Genomic DNA, 21,961 nt, shown 5'->3' on the forward strand with positions numbered 1-21,961 from the left:
TCTACTGTAACGAATATTTAGTTGTTCTCTTCCCATTTCTTATCGAGGTTGCACTGTATTATTAGCTTTTTTTTATTGCTTAGATGGGTGGACGAGCTCACAGCCCACCTGGTATTAAGAGGTCACTGGAGCCCATAGACATCCACAACGTAAATGCGCCACCCACCTTGAGATATAAGTTCTAAGGTCTCAAGTATAGTTACAATGGTTGCCCCACCCTTCAAACCGAAACTCATTACTGCTTCACGGCAGAAACAGGCAGGGTGGTGGTACCTACCCGTGCGGACTCACAAGAGGTCCTACCACCAGTATAATGTCCGCGAAACCAGCTCGTTACTCACTCTTCTTGTGTGGGCCTGACAATGGCACTCGACCCGGTGATGTAGGCCAGCCTGGTCTGCATCGCACCCATGAAGCCGGTGGCCGCTTCACTTATTCTGTGACATATTTATTTATTAGGGAAATCAATAGTACTGTTAAGAGTAACGCTATCTATCGCCGAATAGCCGAAACGAATATCAAAGGAAACCGTCATGTCGGGAAAGCGCGCGAAGTACACTGCCATCTATTGTCAGATAGCGAAAACACGCTTAAAGAAAATTCGCTTTTCACGCCTCGCTATTTTATAGCCGGACAAGAACCATGTTTCGTATAGTTAACTCTATGAAATACACCCACTAGTTTCAGCAACTCCAAATCAAATGCCAATAAGACATGACTGCATTTATTTGTATTTACCTGGTTTTAATCTTCATCCTGTTGTCAGGGCCCTCCTCTTCAGTTGGGACTGTCAACGGTTTTTCGGCGACCAGCGTACTGGAGTTTTCCGATTCGATCTCCCTATTACAAACATGACAAACACATTTGAGGTCGTCGCGGCCTAAAGGATAAGACGGCCGGTGCATTCGCATCAAGCGAAGCGACTGTGCCCGTGTTCGAATCTAGCAGACAGGTACTAATTTTTCTAATGAATATTCTTTCTATTCTTTTACTTAAATAAAAGAAAAGAATGTCATTGTTTGTTTTGGTACAAATTACCCTCGGTCTACGTTAGTTTAAGACATTTTATTAAGTGAAACTTCTTTAGGCGCGTTGAGAGTAAAATTTAACTCGCGTCAGATTTGTTACAGGTAGAGAGAAAATATACAATTTAGGAAGAGCGAGAGTGAGAAAATAGAGAGCGTCTCGCGAACCACTTGACCGTGGTGAGAGGGAAAGGACAAAGCGATCTAACTCGTTTCTCTTATACACATTCTGTTTACGGGCCTCAGCCACTAGATGGCTTGTTATTAATCACTTATTGCTCCTATAGATGGAAGTAATATTTTACATTTTATTTTTCATGAAGGACTTAAAAAAATTTTTTTCCTATATATAATTTAAAATGAATATGAATGGTAAATACACACCGCAAAAGAAGTTTAACTTCTTTCACGTGCACCACGTTCCACGAGCATCATTTTGATTTTTAACATATTTTTTAAAATAAAAATCACTTTAAATTAAGTGGACCTCATTCTGAAATGCACCTTACGTCGCTGCTGTCGATATTTTCTTTCCTACCTATTCTAGTAACCTCAAGGGGTTATACTAGATTCGCCGAATTAGTAGGTGAGCTCACGGGTCTCTAACCTGACGACGTTGCTAACACTAAGAGCAGTGCTTCGCAGAATTTACCACCGGATCGGAAACGCGACCCGCTGAGACGATCCGGCGACAAACTCAGTGGGCTGTGTCTATGGGTTAATTTACTCGCCGAGCCCTTCGTCGCAAGCGACGGGGTTCGATGAGGACGGTGACCGGTGCTTGAGGTACCTAAAAGCACCGTTAGTGGATCGGGAGGATCGAAAATGACGAGAGTTGTTATTATACAAACCCAAATCCAGTACCTCTGCGAAACATCGTTGTTGGCTGCTTTATTCAGTTTCCGCCCCTCGGAGTCAGTATCGCTGTCCAGCACGTAGCGCTCTAAGAAATCCGTGACGTACTGTTGCGACTTGTCCTCGGGAGGAGTTGTGCCTTGAACCAACAAAGCGCCTTTGTTTTTTTTTATTGCTTAGATGGGTGGACGACCTCACATCCCACCTGGTGTTAAGCGGTTACTAGAGCCCATAGACAACGTAAATGCCGCCACACACCTTGAGATATAAGTTCTAAGGTCTCAGTATAGTTACAACGGCTGCCTCACCCTTCAAACCGAAACGCATTACTGCTTCACGGCAGAGCTAGGCAGGGTAGTGGTACGTACCCGTGGTACAAACTACAGTTAAACTAAGTGACTCAGTGGTGCAGTAGTTAGTAGCGCTGACTATTGCGCCGAGGGTCGTGGGTTCGATTCCCTCATCGGGCAAAAATTCGTGTTATGAGCAGATTTGTTTGCTCTTTGCCTGGGTGTTTATTATCTATATATTTAAACATACATAAAAATTTATGTCCGTCTCTGGTACCCATAACACAGGGAATCCTAATTTGGGGCCGGATAACTCTTGCGTGATTTGATTTGCTCTCAATTATTATTATTAAAACTAACTAAGTGATGGCGTCGTTTTGTTTCGTCAATGAGTCGCCAGCATCAGACTTCATCATTAGATCAGTAATATGAACTACATCATCGAAGATCCATAGAAGTAATCAATGTATAGCGGTTTCATTGATCGCATATCGCACATACGGTGCGATAGCGTCATCTATGCAAATTATGCAATTCTTCAGGAGAAACGTTGGAAAATTCAACATCTTATTATATATAATTCTTACAAAATTCTGCTAGGCTATAGAAATAAAATGAAGTAAAAGCAAACATCTTTCTCGTCTCACTAATAAAAAAACAATTAAAAAATGTATTTTCTCATACTCAGTTCATTGTTAACAAAGTAATATAGTATAGTAAAGAGAGTTTTCTAGTGTGCACCGGAAAGCAATATGCGGATACATTTTAAATAAATTCTCACACATAATAACTAGTCAGGTCATAAGTATTGTCACACAGTAAAAACTTTTCTTTTAGAATGCTGGCCACAAAAAAGTTTATTGAATTCGAATTTCGAATTGTTCATGAAAATAAAAATGTATACTTTTAGAATTTTACTCATTTTTAAATATGGAGTGGACGCTTAAAGAAAACCGTGTTGCAGTTATTGCGTTGCATCGTTGCGGTTACGCGCCAATTCAAATTTTTAACATACTGAAAAATTTGAATATAACCAAAAGATTCGTTTATCGTACCATCAAACGATACAATGAAGACTCTAGTGTAGATGACAGGTCAAGAAGTGGTCGCCCTCGGTCTGTTAGGACTCCAGCAGTGATAAAAGCTGTGAAGGCGCGAATTCAAATAAATCCCAGACGTAAGCAGAAACTGTTGGCCCTTCAGATGGGGTTAAGCAGAACCACGGTGAAAAGCGTGTTAAATGAAGACTTAGGGCTTCGGGTATGCCCGAAGAAGAATGCTCGAAGAAAAACAGGACATCGTTTGAATGCTCGTCTAATGGACCTGAGACTGAAGAGATGCCGCGCTTTGTTGAAGCGGTACGCGGGAAAAAAATATCGGGAAATTCTTTTTTCGGATGAAAAAATTTTTACCGTAGAAGAGAGCTACAACAAACAAAATGATAAGGTGTACGCACACAGTAGTGAAGAAGCGAGCAACCGTATTCCGCGTGTCCGACGAGGTCATTTTCCATCCTCGCTCATGGTATGGTTGGGAGTTTCTTATTGGGGCTTAACATAGGTACATTTTTGTGAGAAAGGTGTAAAAACGAATGCAGTTGTGTATCAAAATACAATCCTGACGAACCTTGTGGAACCTGTTTCTCATACCATGTTCAATAACAGGCACTGGGTATTCCAACAAGATTCGGCGCCAGCTCATAGAGCAAAGAGCACACAAGACTGGCTGGCGGCGCGTGAAATCGACTTCATCCGGCACGAAGACTGGCTCTCCTCCAGTCCAGATTTGAATCCGTTAGATTACAAGATATGGCAACATTTGGAGGAAAAGGCGTGCTCAAAGCCTCATCCCAAGTTGGAGTCACTCAATACATCTTTGATTAAGGCAGCCGCCGATATTGAGATGGACCTCGTTCGTGCTGCGATAGACGACTGGCCGCGCAGATTGAAGGCCTGTATTCAAAATCACGGAGGTCATTTTGAATAAACTTTAGTGTCATAAGAATCTATGTTTTGTTAAGTTCATTTTGGTATATGAATGGTTACATAATGAATAAACTTGTTTCAATTATTTTACATTAAACATGTGACAGAATTTATGACCTGACTAGGTATATACTTCAAGTGCTTTGACTCGAACGAACTCAATTCACCACTTCACCAATCCACTTCAGTCCCTGAAAGTGGTAACAGTGGCCGGTCTTGTTCACTAACCGGTGACGGTGTGTTCGCTCTGCAACGAGGCCGCACTGATCGTGGTGTCGGAGGACTTCCTTCGTTCGCTGCCGGACTTGTGCGCCTGAAGCTCGGCGAGGTCCGACGGTGAAACCTCTTCGAACGACGACGGACCTTCGCTGATACCTTCTGCGATTTAAACCAGTACCATGTAACTGTATTCATAAAATTAACATATACAAGAAAATTGTAAAGAAATAACGGTCTCAAAACATATCGACGCTTGAAAGGCAAACGTGACTAAGCGATAATAACTGCTTTATACATTAATGATAGGCATTCGATGCGCAAAAAAAATATATTTCTAGGTCTATTAAAATCATTACAATCCTACAGCTAGATTCGTTAAAATAGATTTTTTTTCAGGTATTTTAACTTTAAATTAGTCTACTGTAAAGTTCACGCATTGTCGCTTAGTCACGTTTGCCTTTCAAGCGTCGATATGTTAACTATGTATGGTGAGGGTATTAGCAGAAAGGTTAGATGGACCGACCCTGGGTAAGTTCATCAAGCTGCATGTTCTACATGATGAGGCTGCCGGAGACGGATTTGATATACTTAGATTTACTTTAATAAAAAAAGTAACACCGACATAGTTCTTAAGTTATTTGTAATAATATTAACACACTATGAGACTATGATGTCTCGAAATAAAAGATTTTTATTCTATTGAAGTGAAAACTTCTTTAGAATCGTTGTGATTTCAAACCGGATGCAACGGAAAAAACGACAAGTAAGAGACACACATACAAAAATGTGTAGGATGAAGCCAGCAAAGAATGAGACAGAAATATACATACTATTTAATACAGAGCCATCTGTGAGATTTTTTAATACTAACGTGTGTATGAAAGCTCTTGTAGTGAATTTTAATTTAGGATTATACGTGAAATTAAAATATCAATTCACAGAGGGCGCTACCTTACAATTATTTACTAATGACAAAATTTTACATATACTTAAGACGTTTAGGATAATTGTATTTTAATTTTGGAAGGTTTCACTTCTACCACGTGTGAATTGCACACATTTGGTTTTTTTATTTATTTATTATATTGCATTCGTATGTAACCTTTAAAAAATATGCCATATTATAATAGGGTAAGTGAGCTCTCGGCCCAACAGGTATTAAGTGTTTACCGGAGCCCGTACGCAATACTGTTGTGTATAAATGAGGCCTCCCCACCTTGAGACACGAGGTCTAAGACTGAATTGTATATTATAACGGCTGCCCCATCCTGTAACCAAACCCTACAAATCATTAGTGCTCTACAGCAGAAGCATGCAAGTCAAGGATTAAAGCTTAAAATACAGTTTTTTTGATCACACCCGAACATGCATGCAGTTAAACGTTAATAGAAAAGTCATAAATAAGGTCACTCCAATTGGGCGATCTCTCTAGGACGCTCTTTGGAACTGTTGTCGGGTTTGCTTTTTTATGTATGTCTGGTCAGGACATTAAGGCTAAAACGAGTAAGATTATTGTATCGTCATCATACAGATTCTCAGGTTAATCGGACATCTTGAAATCGATGATAATTACGTTCAAAGATTCCGTTATGTGTATATAAATAGCTAATAGTCAATCTAATAGTCCAGGAGCGAGTTAAAAAAAAAACCACTTTAAATTTTTTTATTTAACCTTCGAACTGTTTCTGTACGTCCTACGTAATTATTTTATAGTTAAATATTTATTTCAAACTAGCTGACCCGGCAGACTTCGTAGTGCCTCAATCGATAAATAAAAGACCTAAACTTTTGTATAAAATAAACTTAAAACAAACAAAAGGAATCTGTCCGACGGGGGACACATCAAAGGAAAAACAAGATTGTTATTTTTATTTAATTCCGAACATTTTCATATTTATCTACCTTTTAAACTTTCTCTGGACTTCCACAAATAATTCAAGACCAAAATTAGCCAAATCGGTCGAGCCGTTTTCGAGTTTTAGAGAGACTAACGAACAGCAATTAATTTATATATATATATATATAGACTAGCGACCCGCCCTCGCTTCGCTTCGGAAACTGTAATTTATTATTGATTTCTCCACTATTTAATGGATGTTATACATATAAACCTTCCTCTTCAACCGCAACAAAATCCGTTGCGTAGTTTTAAAGATTTAAACATACATAGCTTTATAGGGACAGAGATACTATGTAGTGAAGATAGATACCTTGAGACTGGCTAACTTTCAGGAAGCCGTTTGTGTCGCTCGGAGTGCTTGTTGTGTTCGGCAAAACGCTTTGGTTGTTCTCTTTGTCGTCCTTGCTGTCCTTGCTGTTCCCGCTCATGTTTGGACTGGCGTAGGCTAAATTAATAGAATCTCGTAAATACTATTTGTTGAGGGTAGGTAGAAGTTCATCATAATCCCGAAATCAAGTGCTGTTGACCTTGCGACGTGAGGTTGAAGCGATTTGATACAACGACTGTTCTGAACGACTCTTTCAAGTATCAATTAATAATCGTTTAGTAACTGGGGATCTGTGTGCTTAGTGTGAGTTTTTTAACGTTCTCGATAGCGTAAAAGTTAATCCAATTTTGTAGGCAGTTGGAACAGCGCCTCTAGCGACAAACGTAGGCAAACGATTCCACCCCATACAAATATGAGCTAACTTTTACGCTATCGAGAACGTTACAAAACTCGCACTAAGCACATTGTTATCTACACTTTAAGACTGCTCACTTTTATTTACGTTTCTATATAGAGTTGTCCGTAAATAGTAGAATATATCTAAACATTTCCTTAGAGCTTGACGTGATCTTTCTATAATGGAAGGACTTTGAAAATTTTTAATTTCTGCCGTGACGTTCCACTAGATGGCGCTTTAAATAGTTACGTTTTGTGACGATAGATGATTCTCTCGGAAATTCATTGAGTATTTAAACAGTGCCTTGGCGCCAGTTTTGGTTCGTTTTTTTCCTGCGTTGCAATTAAAATAGCTCAATACTAAAATGAAAAGAAGTAAGATACCTGGTGGCCTAAAGATATCGACCATATTTATACAAGTCAGTTGTAGGTTATAGTTATAATTTTACGCGCCTACATCTTGTTCATGTTTAACTTTTGCTTTTCACTCTTAGATGATCAATGTAATTATTCCTTATAGAGCTTGAGCTGAGTGCACATTGAAAACTGTCAAAGATATCAAAATATTAAGACCTTACCTTTCAGACACCTCATCATGAACCCAAAGGGGAGTATAGGGTCCATTAGGCACAGCAGCCGCGCCGGGCTTGGCACGAAGTTCACGTTGAGAGGAGCATACGCCAGGAACATGCCGTCAGGCTTACGCAGGCCGGTCGACAATATCTTCACAGTGCAAGCCGCGACCAGATTGGCACCAGCCGAATCTCCGGCGAACACTATTCTTTTACCTGAAACCAGCTTATTGTTTATTGGTGTAACGACGTGCCATCTTGGCGATATGAAAATTCTTTTTTTTTAAATTCGCTTCAGACGATTATTAGCTTCAGACGTATATGTAAGTTAGTATGTAACTGAATCTTTAAACATGATTTTGACCCACATTAAAACGTCGACACTTAAAAAAAAATTGAAAAAATTGAAATTCAACTAAAAAATTAAAAATGAATGATAGTTTAAAAAAATATGGTTTTATAGAAAATCCAACTAAAAAATATAAAATAATATTTTAATAAATTTGAATTAAAACTAGTGTAAGAAAAAATGATTTTATTGTAAAAAAAGCGTGGGGTGCATGGTATCAGTAAATAAAAATATTAAATTAAAAATAATTAAAATATTAATATTTTATGAACAGATATGTTTAGAAGGGTTATTTTGATAATATCCTGAAAAGCACCCCACGCTTTTTTACAATAAAATCATTTTTTCTTACACTATTTTTAATTCAAATTTATTAATAAGCGATATTCAGAATGAGCTCACATATCAGGACATATTAAATGTTTAAGTTGGATTGGTATAACAATGGACTGCCCCTATATCAGACAATGTTGTAATAAGCATCTATCTCTCGCTAATTTAACACAAAGACTGATATAGTGGTGGTTATTCAGTTAACATGATTTAATTATTTATTCTATTAGTTTTTTATTTGTTTTTTATTGCTTAGATGGGTAGATGAGCTCACAGCCCACCTGGTGTTAAGTGGTTACTGGAGCCCATAGACATCTACAACGTAAACGCGCCACCCCCCTTGAGATATAAGTTCTAAGGTCTCAGTATAGTTACAACGGCTGCCCCACCCTTCAAACCGAAACGCATTGCTGCTTCACGGCAGAAATAGGTGGGGTGGTGGTACCTACTCGTGCGGACTCACAAGAGGTCCTACCACCAGTAAAGTGGTAGGACCTCTTGTTCCTTTATTTAATTTTAATTTTATATTAGTATTTGACGATTTTTATTTTAATAATTTTAATTCAATTTCATTGGTTGGATTTCATTTTTATGTTTTAATAATTCTGATAAATTGTAATTTAAATATTATTTTATTTTGATTTAAATATTAATTAAATATATGTGAAATTTTATGAGCTTAAATTGTATAACGCATTTCATTGTTTTTTTTTTTTTAATACCTACTCGAATATTGTAGCAGTTAAATTAAAAATTAAAACTATTATTACTGTTTAATCTTGCATTATTATCATTATATTATTTTCAAAGTGTTATTCGTCAATATTTGTATATTATACTGACTACCGTCAATTTAAAAAAAATCAATTAAAGCAATTTTAGATACCTAAAGATAGCTAGCAGTAAAAGGAAAACTAACCCGTAGTTCCAACTGTTTTAAAATTATTCAACAGCCAACAATAAGCGTAGTAGACCTCTTCTAAAGCTCTAGGAAAGGGCGCCTGCGGTGCAAGACTGTAATCGATCGACATAATTGGCACGTTCAGTTTGGCCGCCCAGTCCCGGAGGTAAGTCTCGTGCGACTTGGAACTTTGGGCCACGAAGCCTCCTCCGTGGCAGTGGAAAAGGACGCCATCCGACGGCGGCAGCGATGAGGAACTCTCGCCGGCCTGTACGAACAAAACTGTTGTAATTAAATTAAAATTAATTATTTTAAATTGTTATATAAATGTACGTTATTTTTTATACTTACCATACCGACCCTCTTGTTTACACTAATAAGTCTGATGTTCAGTCCCTGAAGCCCTATATGTACGGTGGGTGGTAGGACAGTGATCTCCTTATCTTCGAGGGTGGTCACCGTCAACGGTTCAGGTGGTATCGTTATGATTTTATTAACGGCCACCGTCGAAGACATCAAACTGGGGACACGCTTCATTATTTCTGAAAGTGAAAACAATTTACGCTGATGGTTGTGTAACTCGTCACTGGAGATCTGTTTTAAATTATTTATTAGCAACGTAGAAAACGTAGACCTTACTAATGGGTTCTTTTTATTGCGCACGCGAGCGAAGGAGTACATAGGTATGGTAGGTAGGTAGGAAGATTGGTACCTACCCGTGCCTATTTACAATACGCGCTAATTCCAGTAAATGCTAGTTGGTGATTGCAGTAGACTGATATGATACTTAGAAAACGTTACTGCCCATTCTTCATTGAATAGCTTAGACGCCTTTTAAGCCATATATGAGAAGAGATATGGTGGTGCTATTCAAAGCCCCACAATCCTTCATTGTAGACAATTCAATGAAAGCGTACTTACACGAGACTTTTGTGCTAGGAGTACGACCTTGTTACTTTTAAGTACCACTTCTTGCATTTACAATATTAGATATCGAGGGTTGTTAAATTTTTACATTTTTTAAATTGATCATCTAATCTAGTAATTTGTTTTAATGCGCCGAGGATCGTAGGTTCAATTCCCATGTCGGGCAAACATTCATGTGATAAACATGTTTGTTTGCCTTTTGTCTAGGTGTTTATTATCTATATAATATGTATATATTTAACCGTGTGTAAGTGTATTTGTCAGTCTCTGGTACCGATAACAAATCCTAATTCTACACAATCTTGAATTGGGGCTGAATGACCTTGTTCTGTAATATTTTTTTTTAATTTGTTGTAGATAATTATGAGAAAACTAGCTGTACCCGTCCGCTTCGCTGGGCATTTAAATTTAACATTATTATTTCTCACCCCCAACAAATATTCTCATCATTAACGCCCCCGCAACTGGTGTAGGGAGTCCAACACTCATATATTAGCCTATCCATTAGGTACATGTATTTTCTACATGGATACCAAATTTCAAGTCAATCGGATGCATGGTTCAGTCGTTATAACGGAACATCCGTAAAAACCACTTTAAATTTATATATTAGTATAGATTTAGGACGACATTTATCTATTTGATCTATTAATAAACGTGATATTAGTAAAAACGAGTTCCGATTTAGTGCTGTAAACTTTGAATTCGTTAAAGGCTTAAATACAAAACGAAATTTACGTAAGACTTTAATCGATAAAACTTTGTACCAATCAACATAATTATGTCCTGTAAGTACGCCTTCGACAATCTAGGTCATGAATGATTAATCTAGACGCTGCCATGTAACTCGAAGAATTGGACAATGCGCTGCGTACTAATTCTGAACTAATTATTGAAGGCTTTATGCTATCAATGAATTGACATCTTTCCTATATATAGTATTAATTTTGTCCTACTCTATAATTGTAAAAATCTAGTAAGCTGAAAGGACGGGTCAAATTTATATAACTTCAATTCTTTTTCTGGAATATACTTTGTCAGTACTTAGCCAAAAGCCATTTTGATGAGAATTTGTACTAGTTGAGATCTACAACGTAAATGCGCCACCCACCTTGATATATAATTTCTAAGGTCTCAGTATGGTTAAATGGCTGTTTTACCCTTCAAACCGAAACGCATTACTGCTTCACGGCAGAAATAAGCGGGGTGGTGGTACCTATCCGTGCGGACTCACAAAAGATCTTACCACCAGTAATGTTCGATAGCCCCTACTTTAAAAATTACACCCAAACAAAAAGACACAAACCTTTTTAAATAAAAAAATTAAATAACACAAAACATTAGTACTACGCACGCGCGTACGCAGCATACCGCTAAGTCTCCGACGCATCGTGCTGTCTCGCTACTCAATGGCTTGCTAGCCTATGCTCCGGAAATGGATATATTCCATGATGGTTTGCAGCGATTTATTGTTGTTGTTAGGAATTAAGCTAATTATTAATACCTTACAAATGTTTTGGTTTATACTGTTAATTTGTAAGTAGACTAAATAAATAAATTAAGACACCTCACAACAAACTCACCGCTTTCGGCTAAAAACCAAAACGCCTTGCAGAATTCTATACTCGCCGACTGCGATATATTCACGATACGCCTAGCCCTCAACTCAGGGTTGATAAGGTACTGCCCTCCGGTCCAAACAGAGCTAATCACGTTTCCGTGACAGTAGTACGCTTCAGAGAAACCCGCCATACATATGGATATGCCTTTTAGTATTCCGCGCATCGATGGTATGAACTGCAATGTTTGAATTTATTTAAATGACAAATCTTCCATTGCAACGAAACGTTTGCAATACACGAATTTTTACAAAATATCGACAAAAATGTATTCGAGCATTTGAAAATCCTATTCGACGAAATTATGGGAAGGCATTTTTGAATTAAGGTACGGTGAAATTTGTTGTAATAGAGAACACAATGAACAAAAATCTTACAATTAAGAATAAGTGTCTAATTTTTAAGGAACTAACAATTCAAATCGTTTAGAATACGAAATAAGTTACTTCGCTATTGAATAAAAATAGATGTTTTGAATTTTAACGATGTGTTTTATCTTATTAAATATCTAATGAAGAGGAAGCTTGGGGGCCAAAGGTTGTTTTTACAATAAATTCTTGTATATCTAATATATAAAATTCTCTTGTCACAGTTTTCGTTGCCATACTCCTCCGAAACGGCTTGACCGATTTTGATGAAATTTTTTGTGCTTATCCGGTATCTATGAGAATCGGCCAACATCTATTTTTCATCCCCCTAAATGTTAGGGGTAGTCCACCCCTAAATTTTTTTATTTATTTTTTAGACAAAAAATTTAATTTAAATTTTTTTATGATCCAACATACAAAAATACATACAATCCTCAATTTTCACCCCTCTACGATCAACCCTTATTTTTTAATTGATAATTAAAAACTTTAATTTTTTTGCGAGAATTTCGTTTTTATTTTGTCATGACGTAGAATAAAAAAATTTATATTACTCTGAAATTTTCACCCCTCTACGATCAACCCCTATTTTTTATTTGTTAATTATAAAGTTAAATTTTTTTGGCAAGATTTTCATTTTTATTTTTATTTTGTCATGAATTAAAATAAAAAATCTGATGTTACTCTCAATTTTTCATCCCTCTATGATCAACCCCTATTTTTTATTTGTTAATTATAAACTTTAATTTTTTTGGCAAGTTTTATATTTTGTTTTGTCATGACTTAAAATAAAAAAAAATCATATTACTCTCAATTTTCACTCTTATACGATCAAGCCCTATTTTTTCATCCCGATTAATATTTTTTTTATTCTATGCACAGATCCGCAATAAGGTTGCAAGATGGCAATCAAATATTATAATTGAATTGTAGTACGATAAATTCTTATTCAGAGTTTATAATAATTATGATTTTTTTTAAATTGAATTTGATCTCCCGCCCTCGCCGGTCGACTACTGATCAACTATCAATCGATCAGCTATCCCCGCCAGGTGTCACCACTCATCCAGCAAACATCACGTAGTAGGGATGAGGACGAAGCAGGTCTCCTGTCTTACTTACTCACTACATCATAGATTATACACTTAATATATTTGAGAGCTATACAATACTATACATTTTTCAGCCATGTTTTTTTGGTTTTGTTTGTGTATCAATAGTATGTTCAGTAAGTCTGAGAATCGGCTACTATCTATTTTTCATACCCCTAAGTGAAAAGGGTTGTCCACCCCAAACATTTATTTTTTATTTTAATTTGTTGGATTTTTTTTGTTTATTAGGTTATGTGGTTAAATGAGGTTTTTTTTCTACAGTAGAATTTCCCTAGAAATCTTATTTAAGGCAACACAACGTTTGCCGGGTCAGCTAGTATATGTATATAATTATAAGATAGATACTTTATAATGAAGCAATAGCAACTAAATATGTGCAAACTGGTTCGACCTTGAATATTAAATTATTTACGCATTGATATTTATGACATTCTCATCTTGAATTTAACTGACTAGTTTGTCTCTATTTCAATTAATAATTATAACTAAAACTGTAAGGCAACTAATAGTTTGTTCGTTTTTTTTTTCAATGAAAACAATATCCGATCTAAAAACACAAATCTTATAATGTTATTATTTTGTCAATTAATCTTTTGTTTAATGTGCTTACATTACTTTATCATACGTGCAAGCATACATCTTTAGTTATCTAACGAAAACTAGTTGTTGATGTACGTAATCATTAAGGCGTAATCAAGTTTGGTCTTCTTGAACATAACCATTGGTTTTTCGGATAGACTAAAACATACGCCAACAAATTTGTAGCGTTTGGGTGAAATTCGACGGGTATGTGTAAAAGCCCTCTTGGGGATTTTAACAAGTTGTACGACATATGAAAAATCGAGTATTGTCATTCGGGTCGCGGTGCTCACAGGTGAGCCTTATTTTACTGAACTATTCAGGCCATGATGGTCACCTGTGAGTCTCTTGAAATATCTACACTAGACGGTAAAAGTCGCTAATTTTATCTTCCGTCCAAATTATTGCATTTTATAAATTTTAGAATGAAAATGTCAATGCGAGGGACATGTGATGCGTAGAGAGGAGATTCATGTATAGAAATGGTATTGGTATTACTGAATCCCTGAATTTGGCTAGGTCCGAATGGTATAGCACGCTGGGCCCACCGGTGGGTCGTAAAGCGTACGTGTTAACCCTGACGTTACATAATAGCGTTTGGACGTGATGGCTAGTAGAATCTCGGGTCGAAAAACCTAGTCTTGGCTACCACCTAAACGACCCCGTTGCGGCGGTGACAACGATCGACAGCCGCGGTAGTTGCAAACAAAACAATCTTGCCCGTCACATATTGAAGGTAGTTTTTAATACCGTCGTCATCGTCCACGGGGCTATTTTTTTTTTTTTTTTTTTTTTATTGCCTTTGTAGGCAGACGAGCTTACGGCCCACCTGATGGTAAGTGGTTACCGTCGCCCATGGACTTCAGCAATGCCAGGAGCAGAGCCAAGCCGCTGCCTAGTTTGTATCGAGGTTACGTACAGCGCGAAGTGGAACCTCGTTAGGATCTTACCGCGTTAAAAGACAGGCTTTTTTCTTCCTTCCTTAACTGTGAACTATTCCGCTCTGATTGCCCATTGCCAAAATCTCGAATTGACATTTAGCATGAGAAGTGACCGTGAGGCACTAGGCCAGATCTCTTATATCTTAATTTAAGCATTGATTGTTTTTTTTTTTCGGTTTATTCTTACATCGCTAAAAATACCAGATGTGGTTGTTAAATAATACTTTCCAAGCTTAAGATTGTAGACTGCTCTTTGTCATAATTACCGCATTCGTTTGTAGCTGTCATAGAATTAAAGATATCGACAAAAAACAGAATACGCCTAACGAAATTTTCAACACAATTTTATATATTTTCGAAGTGCCGGTACACCAAGCCATTTCACCCGCTGGGTAGAAGATTTTCCATTTATCGTTTACCCCAAAGACTATGTAAGTTTTTTTTTTATATACATATAGATCCTTACTTGAAACCCAAGACATCTTCCGTAGAAGCAATACTGATTTATTGTGTCAGCTTGAGAGAACAGTTCTTCGGGTGTATGATGTTCGGTGGGAAACAGGTCCCCCGGGGGTGCCCAACCAAGTAAAGTCTGAAGGTGATGTAAACAGGTTCCGAGCGATGCTAAAAGTTGGCCGCACGACTCTATTTCCCTGAAAACGGAAATGATAAAATAAAACTCTGCTAAGTCCTAGATTGATATATACGATGAGACGTATTAAGAACCCTAAGTTGGGTACTGCAATCCGGTTTCTGTTGCGAAGCAGTCGTGCATTTCGGTTTAGGCGGTGGGATTATCATTTCTCAATATTGGACTTCGTTTTAAGGTACTAATACAACACTAGAAAGTCCCCCAGCTCGTAGGCCCGTAGTGAAAGAAGTTTCGCAAGTTGTTCTTATTATCCATACTAATAATATAAATATGAAAATGTCTGTTTGTCCTACTTTCATATTGATTTGCATTGATTCCCTTATTCATAGTGATAGTGTTAGGTCTGGAGAGTGATATGGGCTACTTTTTATCCCAAACAAAACCATCATATTTCAACCGGAAATAACTTTTCATTATCATAACAAAAATTGTTGATTTCTTCTTTTTTTTTCGGCAAAATGAAGTAATGGCTTGATTAATTGAGATATTGAGCGTAAGCCGTTAAACGGATTTTGATAAGATGTCATCTCGGGAAAGTTGTTTTTTACGGAAGCAAATTCACGGGCAAAGCTATTTATTTTTTAAAATACACTAATCATTTCGCTGACAATTTCTTTTAAAATATATTATTATAGCGACTGTAATAGCAAATCGAACTCAAAATTTAAATTAGCCTTTTTAGTGGATATCCTAGTTAGGGTAATTGGCCTAAAGTAACGGAAATATTGTATTGCTATCGGACATTGATGGGTCCTGCAAATTTTAAGTAAATCTGAACTCTTGAAGTTGGTGAAAATTACCTTGAAAGATTAAGTAACGTAGATAAATAGATACAGGTGAAACTTAATGAAAGAATGTTATAAACCAAACCAACAGTTTACAGTTATTTTTATTTATTTATAAGAAGAGTATAAAATAATATAGATTTTATTCATAGTGCCAATAATTGTATTATTGCTGTTGATAGACTGCCAAGCGGAAGCCCTCTTGAGGACGTTCATTTTAAAATAGTGACCCTTGATACGCATGTTGTAATGATGGTATGTAATAACTAATAACACATAAACAAAATAATATAGCCAGTATTCCATTGAGACGTGAGTCGCAAATCGCTTTTATGTGATTTAATATTTAAAATATGGAGTCACAGAACGAATCTTGGTTTGGTACGTAAAATACTTGGTGTGTTCGTATTGAGTGATGCGTACGTGTGGGGCCCCAGAGAAAGAAAGAGAGAGAGAGAGATGCATATTTTAGGTCCGAAGCAGTCACATGTTCTAATTTCAAGGGTAGCTGATGTTTTTTTGTTTATTTATTGGGCTGATGGGTTAACAAGCTCTCGACCCACCTAGTGTAAAATTATCGTTCCTCGTAGAAATCACAACGTTAATGCCGTCAATGAGACATGAGGCCGAAGTATCAATTTTATTGTAAAATGCCTGTCGCAGCATTTTAATAAAAACGCATGACTGCTTCGCAGAAGGAATAGGCAAGATTAAATAATCTGAAGGCAGCATTTATTTGAGATGTCCATGGGCTCAGGTAACAACTAAAATCATGTGGAGGACAAGACATTGAGCGAGTCGTTTTTTTGATTGATTTTGAGCTTTGATTCGAATGACATTAATTTGATAATAGCTTTAGCATATTGCCGTAGCAAATTAGGGCCAAGATACATATAAAATTTACATAAACTTTATTCTTTAATATATTGCAATTCATGTTTTCTATAAATGATAAACATACACAATGTAACATAATGTAATTTAAATATTTTGTTTCTGTGCTCAGCAAGCCGTAAACAGGTATTTTATAGCTACTTAGCACTACGCAAGTCCGATGACAGTCTGGCCCATAGTGCGAAAGAGAAGGCTGACCTTCTGGTCAAACTCTTCGCCTGAAACTCGACTGTGGACGACGGGGGTGCCACACCATCGAACATCCCCCGGTGTGATAGTTCCCTGCCGGAGATCTGCTTTACACAGTGTGCAGTCAGGCGGGAACTCCCACTCCTGGATGTCCATAAGTCGAGTGGGCCAGACGGCATTCTGTGGCTCTGAAAACGTGCGCCCCTGAGCTGATGCCTGCGCTAACGCGTTTGTATCGTCTCTCTTATTGCGCTAACAGGATTCCGTCTTCATGGAAGACCACCCACGTCCACCCTATTTCCAAGAAAGTGGACTGATCGGACCCATCGAGCTATAGGCCTATCGCGATAACTTCCTTGCTTTCCAATGTGATGGAGCGAATAATAAATATACAACTCCTGAAGTATGTTGAAGATCGCCAGCTGATCAGTGACCAACAGTACGGTTTCCGTCACGGTCGCTCAGCTGGCGATCTTCTTGTATACCTTACTCACAGGTGGGCTGAAACCTCGGAGAGCAGGGGCGAGGCTCTTGCTGTGAGCCTTGATATCGCGAAGGCCTTCGACAGGTTCTGTCATAGGGCACTTCTGTCGAAGCTACCATCTTACGGAATCCCCGAGGGTCTCTGCAAGTGGATCGCTAGCTTTTTGGATAGGCGGAGCATCACGGTCGTTGTAGACGGTGACTGTTCTGATACCATGACCATTAACGCTGGCGTTCCACAAGATTCGGTGCTCTCCCCCACGCTTTTCATCCTGTATATCAATGACATGCTGTCTATTGATGGCATGCATTGCTATACGGATGACAGCACGGGGGATGCGCGATATATCGGCCATCAGAGTCTCTCTCGGAGCGTGGTGCAAGAGAGACGATCAAAACTTGTGTCTGAAGTGGAGAACTCTCTGGGGCGAGTCTCCAAATGGAGCTCCAAACCCGTTAAAGACACAAGTTTGCGCGTTCACTGCGAAGAAGGACCCCTTTGTCATGGCGCCGCAATTCCAAGGAGTATCCCTGCAACCTTCCGAGAGTATCAGGATCCTTGAGGTCGACATTTCGAGCGATGTCCAGTTTCGGAGTTATTTGGAAGGCAAAGCCAAGTTGGCGTCCAAAATGTTGGGAGTCCTCAACAGAGCGAAGCGGTACTTCACGCCTGGACAAAGGCTTTTGCTTTATAAAGTACAAGTCCGGCCTCGCGTGGAGTACTGCTCCCATTTCTGGGCCGGGGCTCTCAAATACCAGCTTCTTCCATTTGACTCCATACAGAGGAGGGCCGTTCGGATTGTCAATAATCCTATTCTCACGCATCGTTTGGAACCTCTGGGTCTGCGGAGGGACTTCGGTTCCCTCTGTATTTTGTTTCGTATGTTCCATGGGGAGTGCTCTGAGGAATTGCTCGAGATGATACCGGCATGTCGTTCTTACCATCGCACCGCCCGCCACCGGAGTAGAGTTCATCCATACTACCTGGAGCCACTGCGGTCATCCACAGTGCGTTTCCAGAGGTCTTTTTTGCCACGGCTATGGAATGAGCTCCCCTCCAAGGTGTTTCCCGAGCGCTATGACATGTTCTTCTTCAATCGAGGCTTCTGGAGAGTATTAAGCTGTAGGCAGCGGCTTGGCTCTGCCCCTGGCATTGCTGAAGTCCATGGGCGACGGTAACCTCTCACCATCAGGTGGGCCATATGCTTGTCTGCCTACAAGGGCAATAAAAAAAAGAAAAAAGGAAGGGGCTTGGCTTTGACCCCACCATTGTTGATATCCATGACGGTAACTGTTCAACATCAGATTGGCTTATCTGCCTACAAGAGCAATGAGATATATATCTATCAATATACTGAGGTTGTGAACCAGCATTAACTACTAGCAGGGCGAGTTGTGTCTTCACATAGGTTGAAACTGCCACTCTCCGTACTCCTGTAAAGCAATGTTGCATTCCGGATTTAAGTGTGAAAAGTCCATTACATAATCTGTTTGCGACCCAGTTTCTAAGCACTATGAGAATGATTTTGAACTTACTTCACAAAGTGGCTTTTTCGGAATAGAAGTGCTTCACGTCCTGTACTGACTTGCCGACTTAGTTTGAGACTGTATAACACACACGAGTCTACAACTGAAACAAAACTTCGGTATCCATTTCCGGGAGATTTTGTATCAAAATCATATTGTGGTGCTACCTAAAACAAATGGAAAACATAAATAGTTATTTGTTATTAATGTTAATTTAATGGTAATAATGTAAATTTTTATTACAACATGAAATATTTTAAACTCATAATGATATTTTAAAGCTTAGTTGCATAATAAATTAGAAGTATTATTTTATCCCTTGCATATTGATTTTTATTCTGTCAACGAATAACCTACCAACCATGAAACCAAATTATATTTGAAACATCAGAAATAATTAAGGTGAGATTAAATTATTAAAGCAGTTTTCATTATGTCTATGATTCCTCAGAGTCAACAGTAAATCATATCACAGGACTCACAAAAGGTCCTACCACCAGTGAATCACATCGATAAATTATCCATCATAGAGAAAAATCTTTGCATTAGGTATATAAATAGTAACAATTTTATTTATTGTAATCTACCACATTATTTTAAAATTCAAACAGTTTACTGTTCCCTTGAATAATATATGACTATGGACATTAACTAACATTCATTTTTGTTAATGATAAATTGATAAATTGATAATCATGATAAATTGTGTCAGACTTTGTATGTAATAGCTGCATGCTAATTTCATACAATAGTTTTATACAACAACTCTGTTTCAAAGTTCTCATAAAAAATCACTACAATATAAATAATTAGGGAGTCTTAGAATAATATTATAGAATTACTGAGTAGTTTATTTATAAAGCTATTTAATTGATTTTCACATATAAAAAACCACATATTCAATTGAATTGTAATTTAAATGAGCTTGAGAAAACATGTTGAATAAAATTTATGATGACAATTTGATTTTTAAATAATTCTATTGAATTGTTGTAAATTCTATTTGCATGTGCATTCAGTTTCTTGCTCTGTCAAGGTCATGACACAAATGAAATGTTTTATTAGGCTGATTAGAAACCATTTAATTTTGCTCCTATTGCATGGTTTTGGTAGTAATTGAATATAGTCCCTTACACTGGTTCAAGGTTGGTAAGTTTCAGTGGAATGTACTTACTTTTCGTACATGGTCCACCAGGGGCCACACCGTTTCTATATGGTCACTTAATGTCATGAATCCTTGATATAAACGTTGTCCGTTTTCTGTATCGTCCGGTTTGAAGAATGTCGCGTTGTTCTGACAAGAGTCTTTTAGCGCTTCATACATAGCGAAAGTTGGTGGAATACCATCGTTGCTTTCTGCACAGCAGTATGAAGCACTTGCAGGCGGATCGGAAAATTCCATTATTTTAAGCGTACTGGAAGCAAACCGGACTCCGCGAGTAATGAATTTAAGTCTCATCTGCAAAGAGTTTAATATAAATATCTGGACCACATTTTGTTAAGGCATAAAATAAATTTATTAATACTATATTAAAACATAGTTACAAAATCTTTCGTGAGCTGAATTTGTTAGCATTGTATTTATAACGTGATCTTTATATTTTTAATTGAATGGTAATATAGTAAAATTTCAACATTTTAATTATATTAATATTTCAGCTTAATTTTTTCGGGACTTTATTGCACGGATATATGACAACAATAATCGTATTCTTTATACGTTTATATCGTATGTAGGTAATAGCCCTGATTTTTTGTCATATTTGATGGACGAAAGGTTAGACATCTGACAGCGACAGCTGTTTTGAGTTTTGAGAATTGACAGCAAAAAGTCTTCTTATCTATGTACTAAAATAAAATAAAATTGCTGAACATTCTTCTTGTAAGATACAAAGTAATACAAACCTTGAAAATATTTTCCATTTTCAATAAATATCTCTTAACGCAATGAATGCATTGATTTCTTTTTTATTATGTTTGATCAATGATCTAGCAGGCAGTGGCAACTGTTAATTAATTATGTCGTTTATAATAAATTACAATTTGTAATAACGTCTTACGACCAACTTATAGCAAAATACACAACCGGTTTTCACAAATGTTTAAATATACTGAAACAGAAGAGAATCCCTGCGATATTTAGGTTTTATTTTATTGCGAACTTTATCACATAAAAGTAAGTATTTTTGTTGGTTTCCGCGATTTATAGACACAATTAAAATTACTTTTACGGTATAATCTCACGTTTTTTACTGACATTAAATATACGACATTTAATTTTTGAATACTTTACAGTTTTCATGGTCACTGACGATATTTTAATGATGATGATTTCTTGATTACGATCTTGATGATGACAATAAAAACCGCGAGATTAAACCTTAACAGTAGTTTTAATTACTTAAAAATGTTCTTAAATTTTTTAAACTTATATTATCAAAAGATTAGAACTATTTTCCATATGTTTACTGTACGAGTAATCACTGAAAATACTTTTTATAAATATATTTCACTTTCATCAATGTACTAATTTGATCAATAATGAATAAAGGCTATACCTACCGTCCGTGAACGAAGGTAATAAAAATTGCGAGCAAATATACTTTCCAAAGTAACTTTTTTGACTGCATTTCAGTTAATTTATTTTGAATTAATTAAAGCGTCATGTAAAACCATTGAGTGAATTTTGATGATATTTTAAAATAAAACAAGCCACGCCACAGCGCCTTTAG

General features: G+C 37.2%; 1 protein-coding gene across 2 annotated transcripts in view; it reads right to left on the reverse strand.

Moving 5' to 3' along the window:
- Nucleotides 1-21,015, reverse strand: part of Hsl (hormone-sensitive lipase) — a 29,205-nt gene extending 8,190 nt beyond the window's left edge. Inside the window, exons 1-13 of one of the 2 annotated variants that reach the window (XM_089734580.1) lie at nt 20,950-21,015; nt 20,404-20,688; nt 19,239-19,396; nt 15,166-15,352; nt 11,664-11,877; nt 9,505-9,695; nt 9,172-9,421; nt 7,577-7,786; nt 6,585-6,719; nt 4,384-4,533; nt 1,890-2,019; nt 739-840; nt 342-437 (exon numbers count right to left, since the gene is read on the reverse strand). In XM_089734580.1, the coding sequence (XP_089590706.1) occupies nt 342-437; nt 739-840; nt 1,890-2,019; nt 4,384-4,533; nt 6,585-6,719; nt 7,577-7,786; nt 9,172-9,421; nt 9,505-9,695; nt 11,664-11,877; nt 15,166-15,352; nt 19,239-19,396; nt 20,404-20,688; nt 20,950-21,015 (2,174 nt within the window). Of the gene's footprint in view, nt 1-341; nt 438-738; nt 841-1,889; nt 2,020-4,383; nt 4,534-6,584; nt 6,720-7,576; nt 7,787-9,171; nt 9,422-9,504; nt 9,696-11,663; nt 11,878-15,165; nt 15,353-19,238; nt 19,397-20,403; nt 20,689-20,774 lie in introns of both variants that reach the window. The other variant, XM_089734579.1, reaches the window with a different exon arrangement.
- Nucleotides 21,016-21,961: the final 946 nt, after the last annotated feature.

The sequence above is a fragment of the Bombyx mandarina genome, chromosome 18, assembly GCF_030267445.1.
Source record: "Bombyx mandarina strain Sakado chromosome 18, ASM3026744v2".
NCBI lineage: Eukaryota > Metazoa > Arthropoda > Insecta > Lepidoptera > Bombycidae > Bombyx > Bombyx mandarina.